This window comes from Gymnodraco acuticeps, unplaced genomic scaffold (genome assembly GCF_902827175.1).
Source record: "Gymnodraco acuticeps unplaced genomic scaffold, fGymAcu1.1, whole genome shotgun sequence".
Classification (NCBI taxonomy): Eukaryota; Metazoa; Chordata; class Actinopteri; order Perciformes; family Bathydraconidae; genus Gymnodraco; species Gymnodraco acuticeps.
Genome location: NW_022992156.1, coordinates 3,784 through 21,806, shown reverse-complemented (window position 1 = coordinate 21,806; position 18,023 = coordinate 3,784). Strand labels below are relative to the sequence as shown.

The following is an 18,023-nucleotide window of genomic DNA, read 5'->3' as shown; positions in this document are numbered from 1 at the left end:
CATGCCTCCTCATTAAGGAGGTCAGGTTATATAATCAAACGATGTTGCTCTCTGCAGTGATCATGTGTATGCACTATGCAGTGGTCTGAAAGCGTACAGCGCCTGCATGACCTAGGGCCGACCCCTGGAGATGGGGTCGGGTAGAAAGTAGGGAACAGCTGAGGCGTTGTGCCGATGACCTCGGGACCTGGAGAGTGGGTTGGGAAAGGCCAAAGCAATGAATAAAGTCGATGACAAACACTACTTCAAGTGTCACGTCTCTCTCACCGTGAGCTCAGCAGCTGCAGAGTGTCAATGAACAAGTGGAGTCCTCCTCCAGCAGAGCAACACGCATATATATAGGACATCAAACTGATACAACTGATCAAACCGTGCAAGAGGAGGTTTTGAGATGTGCACGTGAATACAAATACAATAGAAATAGTGCCAGAAGAGTCGGATGCTCTTAACAAAGTGCAGGAGTCTAATAGTCTCATGTGTGCTCTGGGGGTCTTTAGACCTCGTCCTCACCTTGCTCCCCAGGAAGTGGCGGGGCAGCGTCCAGAAGGAGTCGAGGTTGAGGAAGCGTCGGGACAGATCCACCAGCTGGAACTCCTGCAGCTCGGGGTTCACCAGCAGCTGGGTGGAGGACAGGGGGGGGGTGCCGGGGCGCGAGGGGTACGACACCTTCACTCCTGCAGGAAGAACCACCCGTCAGCATAATTCAGCCGCCACAGAGAACACTTGGAAGTATGCTACTGCAGTCATCTTCAAATCAGCTAACTCCTTTGTTGAAATCCTCTATGTCACAGACAGTCTGGTCGTCTGGAGAGTCGTTTCACTCTGTGCTTTCTGAACTGGGCTTTTCCATTTTGTTGTTTTAAAATGAGGGTTTTTCAGTCGGTGGCTTTAAGGATGCTTTTATTGTCTCGTGCTTTTACATTTGTTTATTTTGTCTAAATGTATATAAGCTGCTTTTTGATAAATGCATTGATGTGCAGCACTTTAGTCAACTCTGGTGTTTTTAAATGTGCTGTATAAATGAAGTTGGATTGGATCGTGTGCCGTAAGCCATGTTCCTTGGTTTCATCCTTTAGTTTATTTAAAGAGACCTTTATACCATGTCTGTTATCAGTTTGTTATTTAGCATATGGTCTGATTTAGCATATGGTGTTATTTAGCATAGGGTCTGATTTAGCATAGGGTCTGATTTAGCATAGGGTCTTATTTAGCATAGGGTCTGATTTAGCATAGGGTCTGATTTAGCATATGGTCTGATTTAGCATAGGGTCTGATTTAGCATATGGTGTTATTTAGCATAGGTTCTGATTTAGCATATGGTCTGATTTAGCATATGGTCTGATTTAGCATAGGGTCTGATTTAGCATATGGTGTTATTTAGCATAGGTTCTGATTTAGCATAGGGTCTGATTTAGCATATGGTGTTATTTAGCATAGGTTCTGATTTAGCATAGGGTCTGATTTAGCATATGGTCTGATTTAGCATAGGGTCTGATTTAGCATAGGGTGTTATTTAGCATAGGGTCTGATTTAGCATAGGGTCTGATTTAGCATATGGTGTTATTTAGCATAGGGTCTGATTTAGCATAGGGTCTGATTTAGCATAGGGTCTGATTTAGCATAGGGTCTGATTTAGCATATGGTCTGATTGAGCATAGGGTCTGATTTAGCATAGGGTCTGATTGAGCATATGGTCTGATTTAGCATAGGGTCTTATTTAGCATAGGGTCCGATTGAGCATATGGTCTGATTTAGCATAGGGTCTGATTGAGCATAGGGTCTGATTTAGCATAGGGTGTTATTTAGCATAGGGTCTGATTTAGCATAGGGTCTGATTTAGCATAGGGTCTGATTTAGCATAGGGTCTTATTTAGCATAGGGTCTGATTGAGCATAGGGTCTGATTTAGCATAGGGTCTGATTTAGCATAGGGTCTGATTTAGCATAGGGTCTTATTTAGCATAGGGTCTGATTGAGCATAGGGTCTGATTTAGCATAGGGTCTTATTTAGCATATGGTCTGATTTAGCATAGGGTCTTATTGAGCATAGGGTCTGATTGAGCATAGGGTCTTATTTAGCATAGGGTCTGATTTAGCATAGGGTCTGATTTAGCAGTGTCTCCGTTTCTATTCTGTTATATCTTGTAATGTCGTGAGGGTCTACGGTTTGGGATCCACGGCACCTTTGAAGTCCTCCTCCTCGGTGAAGCGCAGGCTGATCTGGTTCCGGTAGCGTCCGGTGCCTTTGCAGTTCTTGGAGAGTCCGGCACAGAAACAGGAAACACAGCGACCCTGAACACTGAAGTGACCCGAGGGACAGTTCCCTGCAGAGCCAGAGGAACACGGGGTTAGAGGGTTAGGAAGGGGGTTAGGAAGGGGGTTAGGAAGAGGGTTAGGAAGGGGGTTAAGAAGGGGTTATAGGGTTAGGAAGGGGGTTAGGAAGGGGGTTAGGAAGAGGGTTAGGAAGGGGGTTAGGAAGAGGGTTAGGAAGGGGGGTTAGGAAGAGGGTTAGGAAGGGGGTTAAGAAGGGGTTAGAGGGTTAGGAAGGGGGTTAGGAAGGGGGTTAAGAAGAGGGTTAGGAAGGGGGTTAGGAAGGGGGTTAGGAAGGGGGTTAGGAAGGGGGTTAGGAAGGGGTTAGGAAGGGGGTTAGGAAGAGGGTTAGGAAGGGGGTTTGGAAGGGGGTTAGGAAGGGGGTTGGGAAGAGGGGTTAGGAAGGGGTTTAGGAAGGGGTTTAGGAAGGGGTTTAGGAAGGGGGTTAGGAAGGGGTTTAGGAAGGGGGTTAGGAAGGGGGTTAGGAAGGGGGTTAGGAAGCGGTTTAGGAAGGGGGTTAGGAAGGGGTTTATGAAGGGGGTTAGGAAGAGGGTTAGGAAGGGGGGTTAGGAAGGGGTTTAGGAAGGGGGTTAGGAAGGGGTTTAGGAAGGGGGTTAGGAAGAGGGTTAGGAAGGGGGTTAGAGAGAGGGTTAGAGAGGAAGTAAAATGGTTAGGAGAGGATGTACCAGGGTTAGGAGAGGAAGTTAGGAGAGGAGGTACCTGGGTTAGGAGAGGAAGTAGTACCTGGGTTAGGAGAGGAAGTTAGGAGAGGAGGTACCTGGGTTAGGAGAGGAAGTAGTACCTGGGTTAGGAGCGGAAGTTAGGAGAGGAGGTACCTGGGTTAGGAGAGGAAGTAGTACCTGGGTTAGGAGAGGAATTTAGGAGAGGAGGTACCTGGGTTAGAAGCGGAAGTAGTACCAGGGTTAGGAGCGGAAGTAGTACCAGGGTTAGGAGCGGAAGTAGTACCTTGGTTAGGAGAAGAGGTACCTGGGTTAGGAGAGGAAGTACCTGGGTTAGGAGAGGAGGTACCTGGGTTAGGAGAGGAAGTACCTGGGTTAGGAGAGGAGGTACCTGGGTTAGGAGAGGAAGTACCTGGGTTAGGAGAGGAGGTGAGTGTCAGCACGCCGTCGGGGATCCCGAACACGAGTCCTTTGGCGTTGATGGCCTCGCAGGTGTAGGCGCCCTGATCCGCCTCCTTCACGTCGCGTATCGTCAGCGTGCCGTGCCCGTTCTCATTGGTGATCGAGATCCTGGGAACACAGTGGATGGAGAGGGGTTCGGTGCAAACTATTGTCTCATTTCTATATGCTTTGCTTTCCACTGCTTAATTTAAAGCATGTTGTCACGTGTTTGCACGTCTTGGTTATGAAACTTAATAAACAGAGTTTTGATTGAGATCTTAGGAACACAGAAACACATCATCTCTGTTATAGAAATACTGATTAGCTTTCAAAGATGTATTTAGCTCTACACTCATGACCGGAATGGCAGATTGGCCGGAGGTTCGACTTCACTCTAAATCATTATTGGTCCCCAGGTAGTACGAGTCCTGACTTCAGCTCTCTGTAATAATCTGCTGCTGTAGAGTTACACAAAACTCCATCCAATCAGCACTCAGTTTCTCACCACACACACAGCAGCCGACGCCCAGAATTAACATAAATCTCTCTCAGTAATTAAAGACACACGACCTAGTGTTTAAGAAAGAACAACATGCTGAGGCACATTTTGTGTACTCCTATGTGAAATAAAAAGTGATCACATTTTACGACAAATGTTCGTTACTAAGTGCTTGTTATCATCAGTTTATGCGTAAAAAACAATCGTCATGTTCCACTGCAGATTAAACAGCCTTTATTAGTGATTTGTATTTTAAGAAAGGCTTTCTGTACATGAACAGTGCTTTAGGTAATGCGTTGAGAATATATATATATATATTTGTGCAATATAAATACCATTACAATCATCTGAATATTTGTATTGATTCAAATGAAGTGTCTACAGTTGTACAGAGGGAGGGTTACCTGCCGCTGAGGGGGATGTGGCCCCAGTTGAGTCTCCAGGTGATGATGGGGGTGGGCACTCCCACAGCCTGACAGGAGAACGTCACCGTCCCCCCCCGCGCCACCTCAATGGACTCTTCCGGCGGGCTGGTCACAGAGGGAGGGGCTGCAAAGAGCCAGGAAGACGGTTCAAACACAGAATAATGGACATGGGAACGGGACAGGAATGCAGCGAGGCGGCGGGATCATGATGTCAGGGGAATATCATAACTCTGCTCTGAGGACGGACAGTCAACCCTCAGTTCTCAGGAATGGACGTCCCACAAACAGCTCAGTGTCTCAGAGGAGACGAGTGTGAAGAGAAGCTCAGAGACAATGAGTCACAGAGATCTCAGAGGGACACACGACAACACTTTGATGGTCAGATCAAGTCTGAAATGTGACTTGCATCACAGCAGCTCCATGTGTAACATCAACATGGACACATATCAAGACACAATACGTGAACAACAAACATTTGGCGTAAAAGCACAATCACTGAGCCAAAAAACATGTCCTCCGTTTTCTTGGTGTTGATCTCAAGAGCGTCGTCATCAGTCCACCTGACGCACAGCCTGCTGGAGCCGCTCAGAGAGACAGAAGACAGATTGAGACTTACTGCAGCCGTATTCGTCCGACCGGTCGGGGCAGTCCGGCTCGTCGTCGCACTGATAGCTGGCCGGGATACAGGTCCGGTCGCTCAGACACTCAAACTGCTCCGGAGCACAGCGGTCCCCGGGGCCCTTCGTGGCTGCAGGACAAAAACAATCAAACGGTTCAAAACAACTTGACTTGGCTCGGTCTGTTCCCATGTTGTAAATGTATCACCTGATTATGAACAAGACAGTAGGCGTGTTGTAAGACATATCGACATGAACTCAACCTTCCTTTACGTTTTTCACTCAATGTAAGATATAGAAGAAGGAACCCTTAACAGACCCTCAACCAGAGGGGAAGTGTACATTCTGCATCTGACCCATCCTAGTGTGGGCTGCCATATGTACGGTGCCTTGCTCAGGGACACCTCGGTAGCACCTGGTCTTTTGGGGACTTGAACCGGTGGCCTTCCAGTTCCTAAGCCAAGTCCCTACAGACATTGGCATTCATCAATTTAAATAATCGCACAAAATGTGGACTTTGAGTATTTTTAAGTTATTTGTAATTGACTAATTGTCGATGTTTGGACTTGCCATACAACATTTTCTAGTTTTCGATTCATGGTGCAACTCATGGATATGTCTTTGAGTTTTATTTGACCTTTATAGACGTCATTTAGCCATGACCGATCATTTCTGAATGATCGACTTATTGACTTGCAGTATTTTGAGCTATTCCTTTGAAAGACCAATACATTTAAAGTAATGGAGACTCACGGCAGTCTGTCTCGTCTGAGTTGTCCTCACAATCGTTGTCTCCGTCGCAGCGCCACAGCTTCAGGGCGCAGCGGCCGTTCTTACATTTGAACTCGTTGGGTTCACATGGAGAGGGAGTTCCTGTGGAGAGATGGAGAGTTACAGGAAGATCTTCACACAGGTATAAGACAGCGAGAGAGAGGGAGAGAGAGAGGGAGTTCCTGTGGAGAGATGGAGAGTTACAGGAAGATCTTCACACAGGTATAAGACAGCGAGAGAGAGGGAGAGAGAGAGGGAGTTCCTGTGGAGAGATGGAGAGTTACAGGAAGATATTCACACATGTATAAGACAGCGATGTCTGAGAGTATGGCGTTCTTTTTGTGCCTCTATCCTGAGAACGCAATGACACATTTTGAGCATAGAAAATGTTATTGAGCGCGAGAGAGAGGGAGAGAGAGAGAGAGGGAGAGAGAGAGGGAGAGAGATGGAGAGAGAGAGGGAGAGCGCGTGCAGCGGTCTGCTTGCGCACAGAGCAGCAGTTTGTGGGCTTAGAGTTAATTGTGTTTGCAAAATATATTTTATGTGCTCAAAAATGTTAAATTGCGCTCAATAACGTTTTCTATGCTCAAAATGTGTCATCGCTCAGGATAGAGGTGCCATGAGAGCAAGAGCAGGCGCCATGAGAGCGAGAGCAGGCGCCATGAGAGCGAGAGCAGGCGCCATGAGAGCGAGAGCAGGCGCCATGAGAGCGAGAGCAGGCGCCATGAGAGCGAGAGCAGACGCCATGAGAGCGAGAGCAGGCGCCATGAGAGCGAGAGCAGGCGCCATGAGAGCGAGAGCAGGCGCCATGAGAGCGAGAGCAGACGCCATGAGAGCGAGAGCAGGCGCCATGAGAGCGAGAGCAGGCGCCATGAGAGCGAGAGCAGGCGCCATGAGAGCGAGAGCAGACGCCATGAGAGCGAGAGCAGACGCCATGAGAGCGAGAGCAGGCCCCATGAGAGCGAGAGCAGGCCCCATGAGAGCGAGAGCAGGCGCCATGAGAGCGAGAGCAGACGCCATGAGAGCGAGAGCAGGCCCCGGGCTCTGCTGCATTTTAGTCACGTCTTGTCCACTGATCTGAGCCATGGGTAAAAACGTGAACACAGAATGTATGTTTTTTCTCCGTATCGAAACACGTCACTCACCACATCTGTTCTCGTCGCTGCCGTCGTTGCAGTCCCTCTCCCCGTCACAGATGTAATCTCGGGGGATGCACTCTCCGCTCTGACAGGTGGCCTGGTCGGCCCTGCAGGGCCCCGGGGGGCTGGGGGGCCGCACTGGCTTCCTGCTGGTGGTGGTGGGAGTCGTGGGAACGATTGGAGGAACCGTCTGCCTTGTTTCTGAAATACATCTCTAATGTAACGTATGCACCTGTGATATGATGGTCATATGTTTAAAAAACAGTGGTAGGTAGCCTCGTAGCTGCAACTGTTAGTCAACCATGCTACATCCGTATTACAGCCGTGTTACAGCCGCGTAACAGCCATGTTACAGCCGTATTACAGCCGCGTAACAGCCATGTTACAGCCATATTACAGCCGTGTTACAGCCGCGTTACAGCCGTATTACAGCCGCATTACAGCCGTATTACAGCCGCGTTACAGCCGTATTACAGCTGCGTTACAGCCGCGTTACAGCCGTGTTACAGCCGCGTTACAGCCGTATTACAGCCGCATTACAGCCGTATTACAGCCGCGTTACAGCCGCGTTACAGCCGTATTACAGCCGCCTTACAGCCGTGTTACAGCCGCGTTACAGCCACTGTCTCTCACACTCACCACAGTTGTTCTCATCACTCATGTCTCTGCAGTCCGCCCGGTTGTCACACAGATACTCCATCAGGATGCAGGTGCCGTCACCACACTTGTGTTCATCTGTCATGCAGGGTCTGATGGCGGGGGTTACTGAGGGAGAGGGGGGGCAGCATGGAAACATCAGACACATGCAAGCTAAGGCTACAGCCGTTACACTACAGTCACATCACAGCCGTTACACTACAGTCACATCACAGCACAATGAAACACATCCAGAGCTGCAGACATGTCGTTGCGCTGCGAGGTACAGAGGGGATCTTCAAGGACAGGAGGACATTATTATATTCATGTTTTATTATAAATATGTGTTTTGCATTGAGTTTTCTGTAAAGTGTAATGTTCACTTTGTGCTATAGGGAAAGATGGACTGGATGTATTAGAGACATATTACATGTATTGAAAATTAACAATAATAATAACAAAGGAAGGACAATTAGCTCCAAGTATCCTGGAACTATTTATTCAAACTGGGATTTCATTAAAAGTTGACGCTCTTTTTGGAAACAGAAAGCCTAAATGTGGTCGGACAACCAAAGCAGAGCGATGTGAACCCTGTCTCCTGAGTGGAGAGATACATGAAAACGCTTCTCTATCAGTTGCCATGCCTGTGTACAGAATCTACTGCAGTGAACAGCAGCCTTCCTCTCCAAACTCATGCCATGCAAAGACCCTCCTATCCTCGGTGGGCTACACTCAGACACTCAGAAGTCACATTGGTGCTTTCATGCAAAACATTCCTCAAAGTAAAGGTCATCTTTCCCCACGGGGGGGGGGGGGGATGCGCTGGGCTGTCTCTCTAAAAGGCACTACAGTCCTGCTACAGTCCTACAGCCTCCATGCAGAGCACTTTACCAACCTGGCACTGCTATAGGCTCCACTGGAGGCGGAGTCTTAACTAGAAACCAGAGGGAGAAGTTAAATGTCTCCTATTGTGAGAAATGCACTTTTTATTTGTCTTTTATATATAAATAAGTGTCAGGAAATAAACCCCTCTCTCTTTTCCTCCGTACCCACATCTCTAAAAACGGGGACCAACGGAGCTGATCCAGATTTGCTGCGTTACATTACTAAAATGTGGGCGGGCTTTACACCCACGGGCCAATCAGAAACATTGCTGTCAGAAACAATGAGACGTGTTCTGGAAGTAATATGGTCTGTGTTTACATTAGCATGCTAACACTCAGAGCTAACCTGTGCTGGAGAGAGTGGGGTTCATTATTATTTTTATTTTTTAAAGCTACAGAATCATGTCTTTAGTAACAGCTGCAATAGAGGGGGAAGAGGCAAGAATGATCTGTTTGGTATTTTGAGCAGAACACTTCATAGACATGTTTTTTATATATATCTGAGACCTCTAATATATGCCTACAAATAGCATGACAGGAGACCTTTAAAGACACTTCCTGACGCTGGGACTAACGTCTCCTCTGAGAACCCTCACCTTCCCCCAGCTGTCTGAACTGGAAGCCCTGCACCGAGGTGACGTAGGAGGCGATGGCACCCTCCTTCACCACGTTATACAGGACGCTGCGGATCTGCTCGTCGTTACTGTTGTAGTCGGAGCCCACGTCCAGCTCCACGAACACGTCCACGCCGTCCTCTCTGATCATCTTCCTGCAGAGGAAACAGTCAGAAACAATGAGAGAAGGGGCATCATGGGAGATGTAGTGTTCAGCTTCAGTGCTGATGGTTCAGGGGGTCTGTGTCCTTATCTCCTCTGAATCAAAGCGTTAAACTAAAAAGTGAATACAGAAGTTTAATCTGGATTAAAAAAGAAAGATGATGGCAAACACTAACGGTGCGTCCACACGGCAGCGTCACGTTGAAGCTTGCCGGTGGGCGTGTCTGGCGTGCGACCAACAACCAATCACATTAATCTCCCGCCCCGGACACACAAGCATGCGGTTTGATTGGCTAGAGCTTGTACTGGCATATGATTTGATTGGCTGGCGCTTCCGTCGACGCTTGAAAAGTTGAACTTTTCTCCACTTTCGAAGCGAGCAACGGAGGCAAAGCGATGGAACCACAATGCAGTTCGGCAAAGCGTGACGTCACCCCATTCAAAGTGAAGGGGAAGCGTCTCCGTTGAAGCACGCGGCGGAGACGTGTGGACGTACCGTAAGGCATGTCTCTTTGTTTTATTTATACAACTGAACAAAGTAAAGAAGGTAAATACAAACTTTTATAAAGTGTTGTAACAGCCGATACTTGTTATTCCAAAACAACTTGTATCTCATAAATGTACCATCACTTTTCAAGATGCCTGCCACTGCCTCTCCTCTGCACATGAAGTTACAGTTTGAATGGCTTTGATGGATCTAAAGGACTCTTACTTGATGAGCACCACGCTGACCGTCTGCACTCCGGGGATCCGGTTGTAGTCCGACTCCAGCTGCAGGAAAAACAGATTAGAAGAAAACTTTATAGAATACAAATTGTAAAAGTAAAGTATGCGACAAAAAATACAAATGAAATAGAATACAAATATTTATATAAACAACAAGTTAAAGTAAAATATGCAATACAAATAAATAGGAATACAAATATGTATATAAATATAAAATGTTAACCTAAAAACGCATTTTGTAATAATAATCTGAATCTGTAAAGAAAGCTAAAGTTGTGAAATAAATTAAGTAAAGGTTCAGTTTTTGCTTGTAAAATGTAGTGGGAATATACTCAGGCAAAGTACAGTAAATATAACCTACGACATTATCAACATTATGAGTGTGCATGATGATGCAGGGTGGGTGGGGGGGCGTACCGTGTCCACCATGGCCTCGGAGATCTCGCTGAAGGCGGGGGAATAGATGTCCTCGAGCTCCGGGCCATACACCAGAGAGTTAGTGAAGTTAACGAGCGCCCGGTAGTAAACTGAAACACAGAGAGAACCAGAACCAGAGTCAGAACCAGAATCAGGATCAGACTCCAGAGGGCCAGACTCCAGAGGACCAGAGTCCAGAGGACCAGACTCCAGAGGACCAGACTCCAGAGGGCCAGACTCCAGAGGACCAGACTCCAGAGGGCCAGACTCCAGAGGGCCAGACTCCAGAGGGCCAGACTCCAGAGGACCAGACTCTAGAGGGCCAGACTCCAGAGGGCCAGACTCCAGAGGGCCAGACTCCAGAGGACCAGACTCCAGAGGGCCAGACTCCAGAGGACCAGACTCCAGAGGGCCAGACTCCAGAGGGCCAGACTCCAGAGGACCAGACGTTATAAACCACGTCCAGGATCAGGAGGTTCAGTTTATTACAGACGCTGTGACACAGGATCCTGTTCCCTGAGGAATATATCTGTGACTGTAAATGTGTATTTCAACTTGTATATTTTCTACTTTTTTATTTCTATTTGAGATGTGCACATTTTGGATTGTTTATTTCTAGTCTTCTAATCTCTCTAATGAACAATGCCATGTCTTTTTATGCTGCTGCAACGCAAACATTTCCCAAATTGAGATCAATAAAGTACTTCTTATCTTATCTGAGGGGAGGCACAGTCTGCACCAAGACACTGAAACACCTGGATTTAAAACACGTCTTCTTCTCTGGGGGGTCAAGGAGACAACATAGAAACTAACAGACTGTCTGGTAAAGGCAGAAGTGAGACATTGTCTGAAACAGGGATGTGAACTTCTGCTCATTCGGCTTCCCGTCTTTGTTGAATCCTGATCTATTTTCTGTCTGAACAGAAGTAGGTGTATGTTGGTATATTAGCGTACTCGGGCCGTTGTATTATCTCAGAGTCCAAACACAGTGTTGAAAACATCAGCTTACAGAAAGTACAAAGTGACCTTGTTCTACCTATGCAAGGTTTTTCTGAGAATAACATAGTATTAGAGCGTTTAAGTCACTTTTAAGTCCCGCCCACTTTCCAGTGAAAATACAGCATCAGAGCGAAGTGGGAAATAAAAGTGTCTCCACGTCTTAAAGCTGCCGAGTCATATTTTGCACCTCAAATACAAATAAATCCAGAGGTTTCTTTACTTCCTCTACGGACAAAAGGAAAAGACTCTCAGTGTCAGACCCACCGGACATCCATCCCATAATTATTCTCCGTAAAACAAAGCCGTCTCTGCCGCCTGACGCTCTGTTTGATGCTCATATTTCTCGAGTCAAAAATAAATACATCTAAAAAAATAAATAGAAATCTAACACTATTGAATTTCAATCTTCCATAAAGAAAGAATAGCAAAAATGTGTTTTTACGTATTAATCGAATTTAAATGGGAAGTTTAGACTTTGAATTTGCAACCTGTGTTTCTCTGCATCCAATATGTATGAGGACAGACCATATACAAGCTCTTATGTATGATACACGTGAGAGAAGCCCAGTTTGTTGTGCACCACAAAACTGCTTAATCTGTCCATGGCACACAGCCTCGTGAGTATGAGGGTTAGTTGCCCTGCAGGAACGACTGCTCCCCTGCAGGAACGACTGCTCCCCTGCAGGAACGACTGCTCCCCTGCAGGAACGACTGCTCCTCTGCAGGAACGACTGCTCCTCTGCAGGAACGACTGCTCCAAAGAGTTGCCCTGTAGGAACGACTGCTCCTAAGAGTTGCCCTGTAGGAACGACTGCTCCAAAGAGTTGCCCTGCAGGAACGACTGCTCCAAAGAGTTGCCCTGCAGGAACGACTGCTCCAAAGAGTTGACATCCCAAAAAGATGAATTCATCAAATCGAATGTTCCACTCCAGTTATAGATTTTGAAATGTTAAATATAATCCTCTGTGATAAACATCTAACAGATCTCTATGAGTAACTGATTATCAACACATCCTGGGTTTCTGTTAGTGGGTCTTGAGTTTCTGGGTTTCTGTCAGAGGGTCCTGGGTTTCTGTCTTTCTGTCAGAGGGTCCTGGGTTTCTGGGTTTCTGCCAATGAGTCCTGGGTTTCTGGGTTTCTGTCAATGGGTCTTGAGTTTCTGGGTTTCTCTCAGTGGGTCCTGGGTTTCTGTCTTTCTGTCAGAGGGTCCTGGGTTTCTGTCTTTCTGTCAGAGGGTCCTGGGTTTCTGGGTTTCTGGGTTTCTGTCTTTCTGCCAATGGGTCCTGGGTTTCTGTCAGAGGGTTCTGGGTTTCTGGGCTTCTGTCTTTCTGTCAGAGGGTCCTGGGTTTCTGGGTTTCTGTCTTTCTGCCAATGGGTCCTGGGTTTCTGTCAGAGGGTTCTGGGTTTCTGGGCTTCTGTCTTTCTGTCAGAGGGTCCTGGGTTTCTGTCTTTCTGTCAGAGGGTCCTGGGTTTCTGTCTTTCTGTCAGAGGGTCCTGGGTTTCTGTCTTTCTGTCAGAGGGTCCTGGGTTTCTGTCTTTCTGTCAGAGGGTCCTGGGTTTCTGGGTTTCCGTCTTACTGTCAGAGGGTCCTGGGTTTCTGGGTTTCTGTCTTTCTGCCAATGGGTCCTGGGTTTCTGTCAGAGGGTTATGGGTTTCTAGATATATGTCAATGGGTCTTGAGTTTCTGGGTTTCTGTCAGAGGGTCCTGGGTTTCTGTGTTTCTGCCAATGGGTCCTGGGTTTGTGGGTTTCTGTCAGAGGGTCCTGGGTTTCTGGGTTTCTATCAGAGGGTCCTGGGTTTCTGTCAATGGGTCTTGAGTTTCTGGGTTTCTGTCAGAGGGTCCTGGGTTTCTGGGTTTCTATCAGAGGGTCCTGGGTTTCTGGGTTTCTGTCAATGGGTCCTGGGTTTCTGGGTTTATGTCAGAGGGTCCTGGGTTTCTTTCAATGGGTATTGGGTTTCTGGGTTTCTATTAGAGGGTCCTGGGTTTCTGGATTTCTGTCAGAGGGTCCTGGGTTTCTGTCAGAGGGTCCTGGGTTTCTGTCAGAGGGTCCTGGGTTTCTGCCAATGGGTCCTGGGTTTCTGTCAGAGGGTCTTGGGTTTCTGGGTTTCTCTCAGAGGGTCCTGTGTTTCTTTCAATGGGTCTTGGGTTTCTAGATTTCTGTCAGAGGGTCTTGGGTTTCTGGGTTTCTCTCAGAGGGTCTTGGGTTTCTGGGTTTCTCTCAGAGGGTCCTGGGTTTCTGTCAATGGGTCTTGGGTTTCTGGGTTTCTGTCAGAGGGTCCTGGGTTTCTGGGTTTCTGGGTTTCTGGCAATGGGTCCTGGGTTTCTGTCAGAGGGTCCTGGGTTTCTGTCAATGGGTCTTGAGTTTCTGGGTTTCTGTCAGAGGGTCCTGGGTTTCTGGGTTTCTATCAGAAGTTCCTGGGTTTCTGGGTTTCTGTCAATGGGTCTTGAGTTTCTGGGTTTCTGTCATTGGGTCTTGGGTTTCTGGGTTTCTAGATTTCTGTCAGAGGGTCCTGGGTTCCTGCCAATGGGTCCTGGGTTTCTGTCAGAGGGTCTTGGGTTTCTGGGTTTCTCTCAGAGGGTCTTGGGTTTATGGGTTTCTCTCAGAGGGTCCTGGGTTTCTGGGTTTCTGTCAATGGGTCCTGGGTTTCTGGGTTTATGTCAGAGGGTCCTGGGTTTCTTTCAATGGGTCTTCGGTTTCTGGGTTTCTATTAGAGGGTCCTGGGTTTCTGGATTTCTGTCAGAGGGTCCTGGGTTTCTGTCAGAGGGTCCTGGGTTTCTGTCAGAGGGTCCTGGGTTTCTGCCAATGGGTCCTGGGTTTCTGTCAGAGGGTCTTGGGTTTCTGGGTTTCTCTCAGAGGGTCCTGGGTTTCTGTCAATGGGTCTTGGGTTTCTAGATTTCTGTCAGAGGGTCCTGGGTTCCTGGGTTTCTGCCAATGGGTCCTGGGTTTCTGTCAGAGGGTCTTGGGTTTCTGGGTTTCTCTCAGAGGGTCTTGGGTTTCTGGGTTTCTCTCAAAGGGTCCTGGGTTTCTGGGTTTCTGTCAATGGGTCCTGGGTTTCTGGGTTTATGTCAGAGGGTCCTGGGTTTCTTTCAATGGGTCTTCGGTTTCTGGGTTTCTATTAGAGGGTCCTGGGTTTCTGGATTTCTGTCAGAGGGTCCTGGGTTTCTGTCAGAGGGTCCTGGGTTTCTGTCAGAGGGTCCTGGGTTTCTGCCAATGGGTCCTGGGTTTCTGTCAGAGGGTCTTGGGTTTCTGTGTTTCTCTCAGAGGGTCCTGGGTTTCTGTCAATGGGTCTTGGGTTTCTAGATTTCTGTCAGAGGGTCCTGGGTTCCTGGGTTTCTGCCAATGGGTCCTGGGTTTCTGTCAGAGGGTCTTGGGTTTCTGGGTTTCTCTCAGAGGGTCTTGGGTTTCTCTCAGAGGGTCCTGGGTTTCTGTCAATGGGTCTTGGGTTTCTGGGTTTCTGTAAGAGGGTCCTGGGTTTCTGGGTTTCTGGATTTCTGTCAGAGGGTCTTGGGTTTCTGGGTTTCTTTCAATGGGTCTTGGGTTTCTTTCAGAGGGTCCTGGGTTTGTGTCAATAGGTCCTTTGTTTCTGGGTTTCTGTCAGAGGGTTCTGGGTTTCTAGGTTTCTGTCAATGGGTCCTTTGTTTCTGGGTTTCTGTCAGAGGGTTCTGGGTTTCTAGGTTTCTGTCAATGGGTCCTGGGTGTCTGGGTTTCTGTCAATGGGTCCTGGGTGTCTGGGTTTTTGTCAGAGGGTCCTGGTTTTCTGTCAATGGGTCCTTTGTTTCTGGGTTTCTGTCAGAGGGTCCTGGGTGTCTGGGTTTCTGTCAAAAGGTCCTGGGTTTCTGTCAGAGGGTCCTGGGTGTCTGGGATTCTGTCAGTGGGTCCTGGGTTTCTGTCAAAGGGTCCTGGGTTTCTGTCAGAGGGTCCTGGGTTTCTCTCAGTGGGTCCTGGGTTTCTCTCAGTGGGTCTCGGGTTTCTGGGTTTCTGTAAGAGGGTCCTGGGTTTCTGGGTTTCTGGATTTATGTCAGAGGGTCTTGGGTTTCTGGGTTTCTTTCAATGGGTCTTGGGTTTCTATCAGAGGGTCCTGGGTTTCTGGATTTTTGTCTGAGGGTCCTGGGTTTGTGTCAATAGGTCCTTTGTTTCTGGGTTTCTGTCAGAGGGTTCTGGGTTTCTAGGTTTCTGTCAATGGGTCCTGGGTGTCTGGGTTTCTGTCAATGGGTCCTGGGTGTCTGGGTTTTAGTCAGAGGGTCCTGGGTTTCTGTCAATGGGTCCTTTGTTTCTGGGTTTCTGTCAGAGGGTCCTGGGTGTCTGGGTTTCTGTCAAAGGGTCCTGGGTTTCTGTCAGAGGGTCCTGGGTGTCTGGGATTCTGTCAGTGGGTCCTGGGTTTCTGTCAAAGGGTCCTGGGTTTCTGTCAGAGGGTCCTGGGTTTCTGTCAGAGGGTCCTGGGTTTCTCTCAGAGGGTTCTGGGTGTCTGGGTTTCTGTCAAAGAGTCCTGGGTTTCTGGGATTCTGTCAGAGGGTCCTGAGTTTCTCTCAGTGGGTCCTGGGTTTCTGTCAATGGGTCCTGGATTTCTGTCGGACTCCAGGAGGGTCTTTTGGTCCTGATTCTGCACGGCTAACATCAAAGACCCTGATCAAAGCGCCTCCTCTGACCCGCTCATAATCTGATCACTCTCTGATTAGCGCGCTACGCTAACGAGACGCTCTGTTCTGTTTACAGCGGGGTAAAACATTCCTGCCTCTTAACTCTCAAACGTCTGTAGCGGTAAAGAGGCCGCACCATGGGGGCTTTGTTTCCCTGCGGGCCCCTCTGGAGGCTTGAGGCACACAAAGACCTGATTGAGCAGCGAGTCGGACTTTAAAAGCCCACCGGGACGACCTTTGACCCCCAAACACTGCAGCCACGGCATCGAACTGCACATTTACAGAGGAACCTTAACTTTTACTTTATTGTTTGCCCCTCTTGTTTGTTTGTTTGTTCACCATTTAAAGCGGCCTTTGGTCCCTTGAAGTTATCACTGGAATAAACCATATTTAAATGTGTCTTAATGTACATTATGTAATTTCATATTCTGTTCTTGGACATATCATATTCTATTCACATGGATACAGACTTCTTGCACTATTTTGTATTTGCATTTTATGATATGTTGCATCGTTGGACGAGCTCAGGTCAGAAGGACATCATTTCCATTTCTGCACTGAGGCTGCTGAGCATGTGATGAGAAGACCTTTGAATTGAAAGGCGCTATACAAATGTAATCTATTGTTATTATTATTATGAACCAGAACCACTGAGGCACAGGTGGATAGAAACTGTACCTGACAGACATCACCATGAACCCCCTCCCCCCACTTCATTACTTACATTGTCTTTACATGTTTATTGTACAACGTATTTTGATGCTGCTGCAACACAAACATTTCCCATCAATAAAGTACTTCTTATCTTATCTTAAGACAGTTGTAATGCTAATGCTAATAGGATACATCTGCAGACACTTAGACTTGTTTTGGAAGCTAAATCAGCCCTTAGGTTAGGAGACCCACACCCCATCATGTCATCATGCTGTCACTGAGGGGGGGGGGGGGGGGGGGGGAGCAAAACATGACTTTCTAATCGTTTAACATTTATTAGAATTATGGCATTTTTATTACTAATATCTTTTTATTTGTATTGCTGTGGTACCTATATGTTCACTTTGTTTTTTGGGGTTTTATATTGTTGCATGGATGAACTTATTGATTGATTTGTATGATCACACCTTGTACCTCCTGGTGTCCCCCAACCTGTTGAAAGCTTGTGTCTGTAAATTCTTAACAAATAATCTGAGGGGATTTCTTGTTGTTTATTTTTAACTTGTTGTTTAGCACTTTGAGCTGCATGTGTTGTATGAAGAGTGCTGTATAAATAAAGCTTTATTATTATTACTGAGGGAGCTCAAGGCACGTAGCCCATAAACTACATGTCCCACAATGCATCTCATTGTGTGACACTGAAGAGACATGCATTCATTAGCTAACAATGACATTATTGTTCTATTGATATAAAGGGAGGTCAGGTACTCTTTAAAGCAGCTGCTAGCTATGGGTACTTTTTACTGAAGGACACTTCAAAGCCTCTTTACTTTGACTTGAGGAAAGAAGTTTAGTCAGTACTTCTACTTTCACCAGAGTATTTTTAAACACGAGTATCTGTACTTCTACTTGAGTAAAGGATACCATTACTGAGAGGGGGGGGGGGGTAAAGAGAGAGAGAGAGAGACTTACTGAGGTCCGGTTCAAAGGAGCTCTGAATGTTCCCCGGAGAGGAAGAGTCCATCTCTGTGAGGAGCAGCGAGGAAGAGGAGGAAGAGGAGGAGGGGGACGCAGACAGGGGTCGGAGGTCAAGGACCGAACAAGGAAAGCAACACAAGAAGAAGAGAGGGGTCGAGTTAGGGGCAGAGAGGTTAAAAGGTCAAGAGACAGGAAGTGAAGCCGGGAGGGAAATACACAAAGTCTGTTTCCACGGAGACGTTGTTCAAAACTACCAGAAACAACTTGCCCTGAATCAATCTGCAGAAGAGTGACAGTTTAAGCTGACGTGAACCCTGACCCCACGAAGAGCTCCAACGCTACTTCAAGAAATTCAAATGGAGAAAAAAGTATGAAAAATCCAAAGCGCTGAAAACAAACAGATCAAGTCACATGACTGATCAGCTGTTCCTGC

The 18,023-nt window shown here is 47.4% G+C and overlaps 1 protein-coding gene across 1 annotated transcript; it reads right to left on the bottom strand.

Annotated features, from left to right (window-relative positions):
* Positions 1-510: 510 nt before the first annotated feature.
* hspg2 (heparan sulfate proteoglycan 2) lies at positions 511-17,651 on the bottom strand (the record flags this gene model as incomplete). The annotated part of the gene is given in 12 exon segments (XM_034204457.1): positions 511-674; positions 2,183-2,323; positions 3,402-3,559; positions 4,334-4,478; positions 4,971-5,102; positions 5,725-5,844; positions 6,888-7,082; positions 7,521-7,646; positions 8,998-9,170; positions 9,890-9,948; positions 10,321-10,430; positions 17,585-17,651. Coding segments are annotated over 12 exon segments (1,575 nt in total), but the record flags the coding sequence as incomplete, so codon positions are not given.
* Positions 17,652-18,023: the final 372 nt, after the last annotated feature.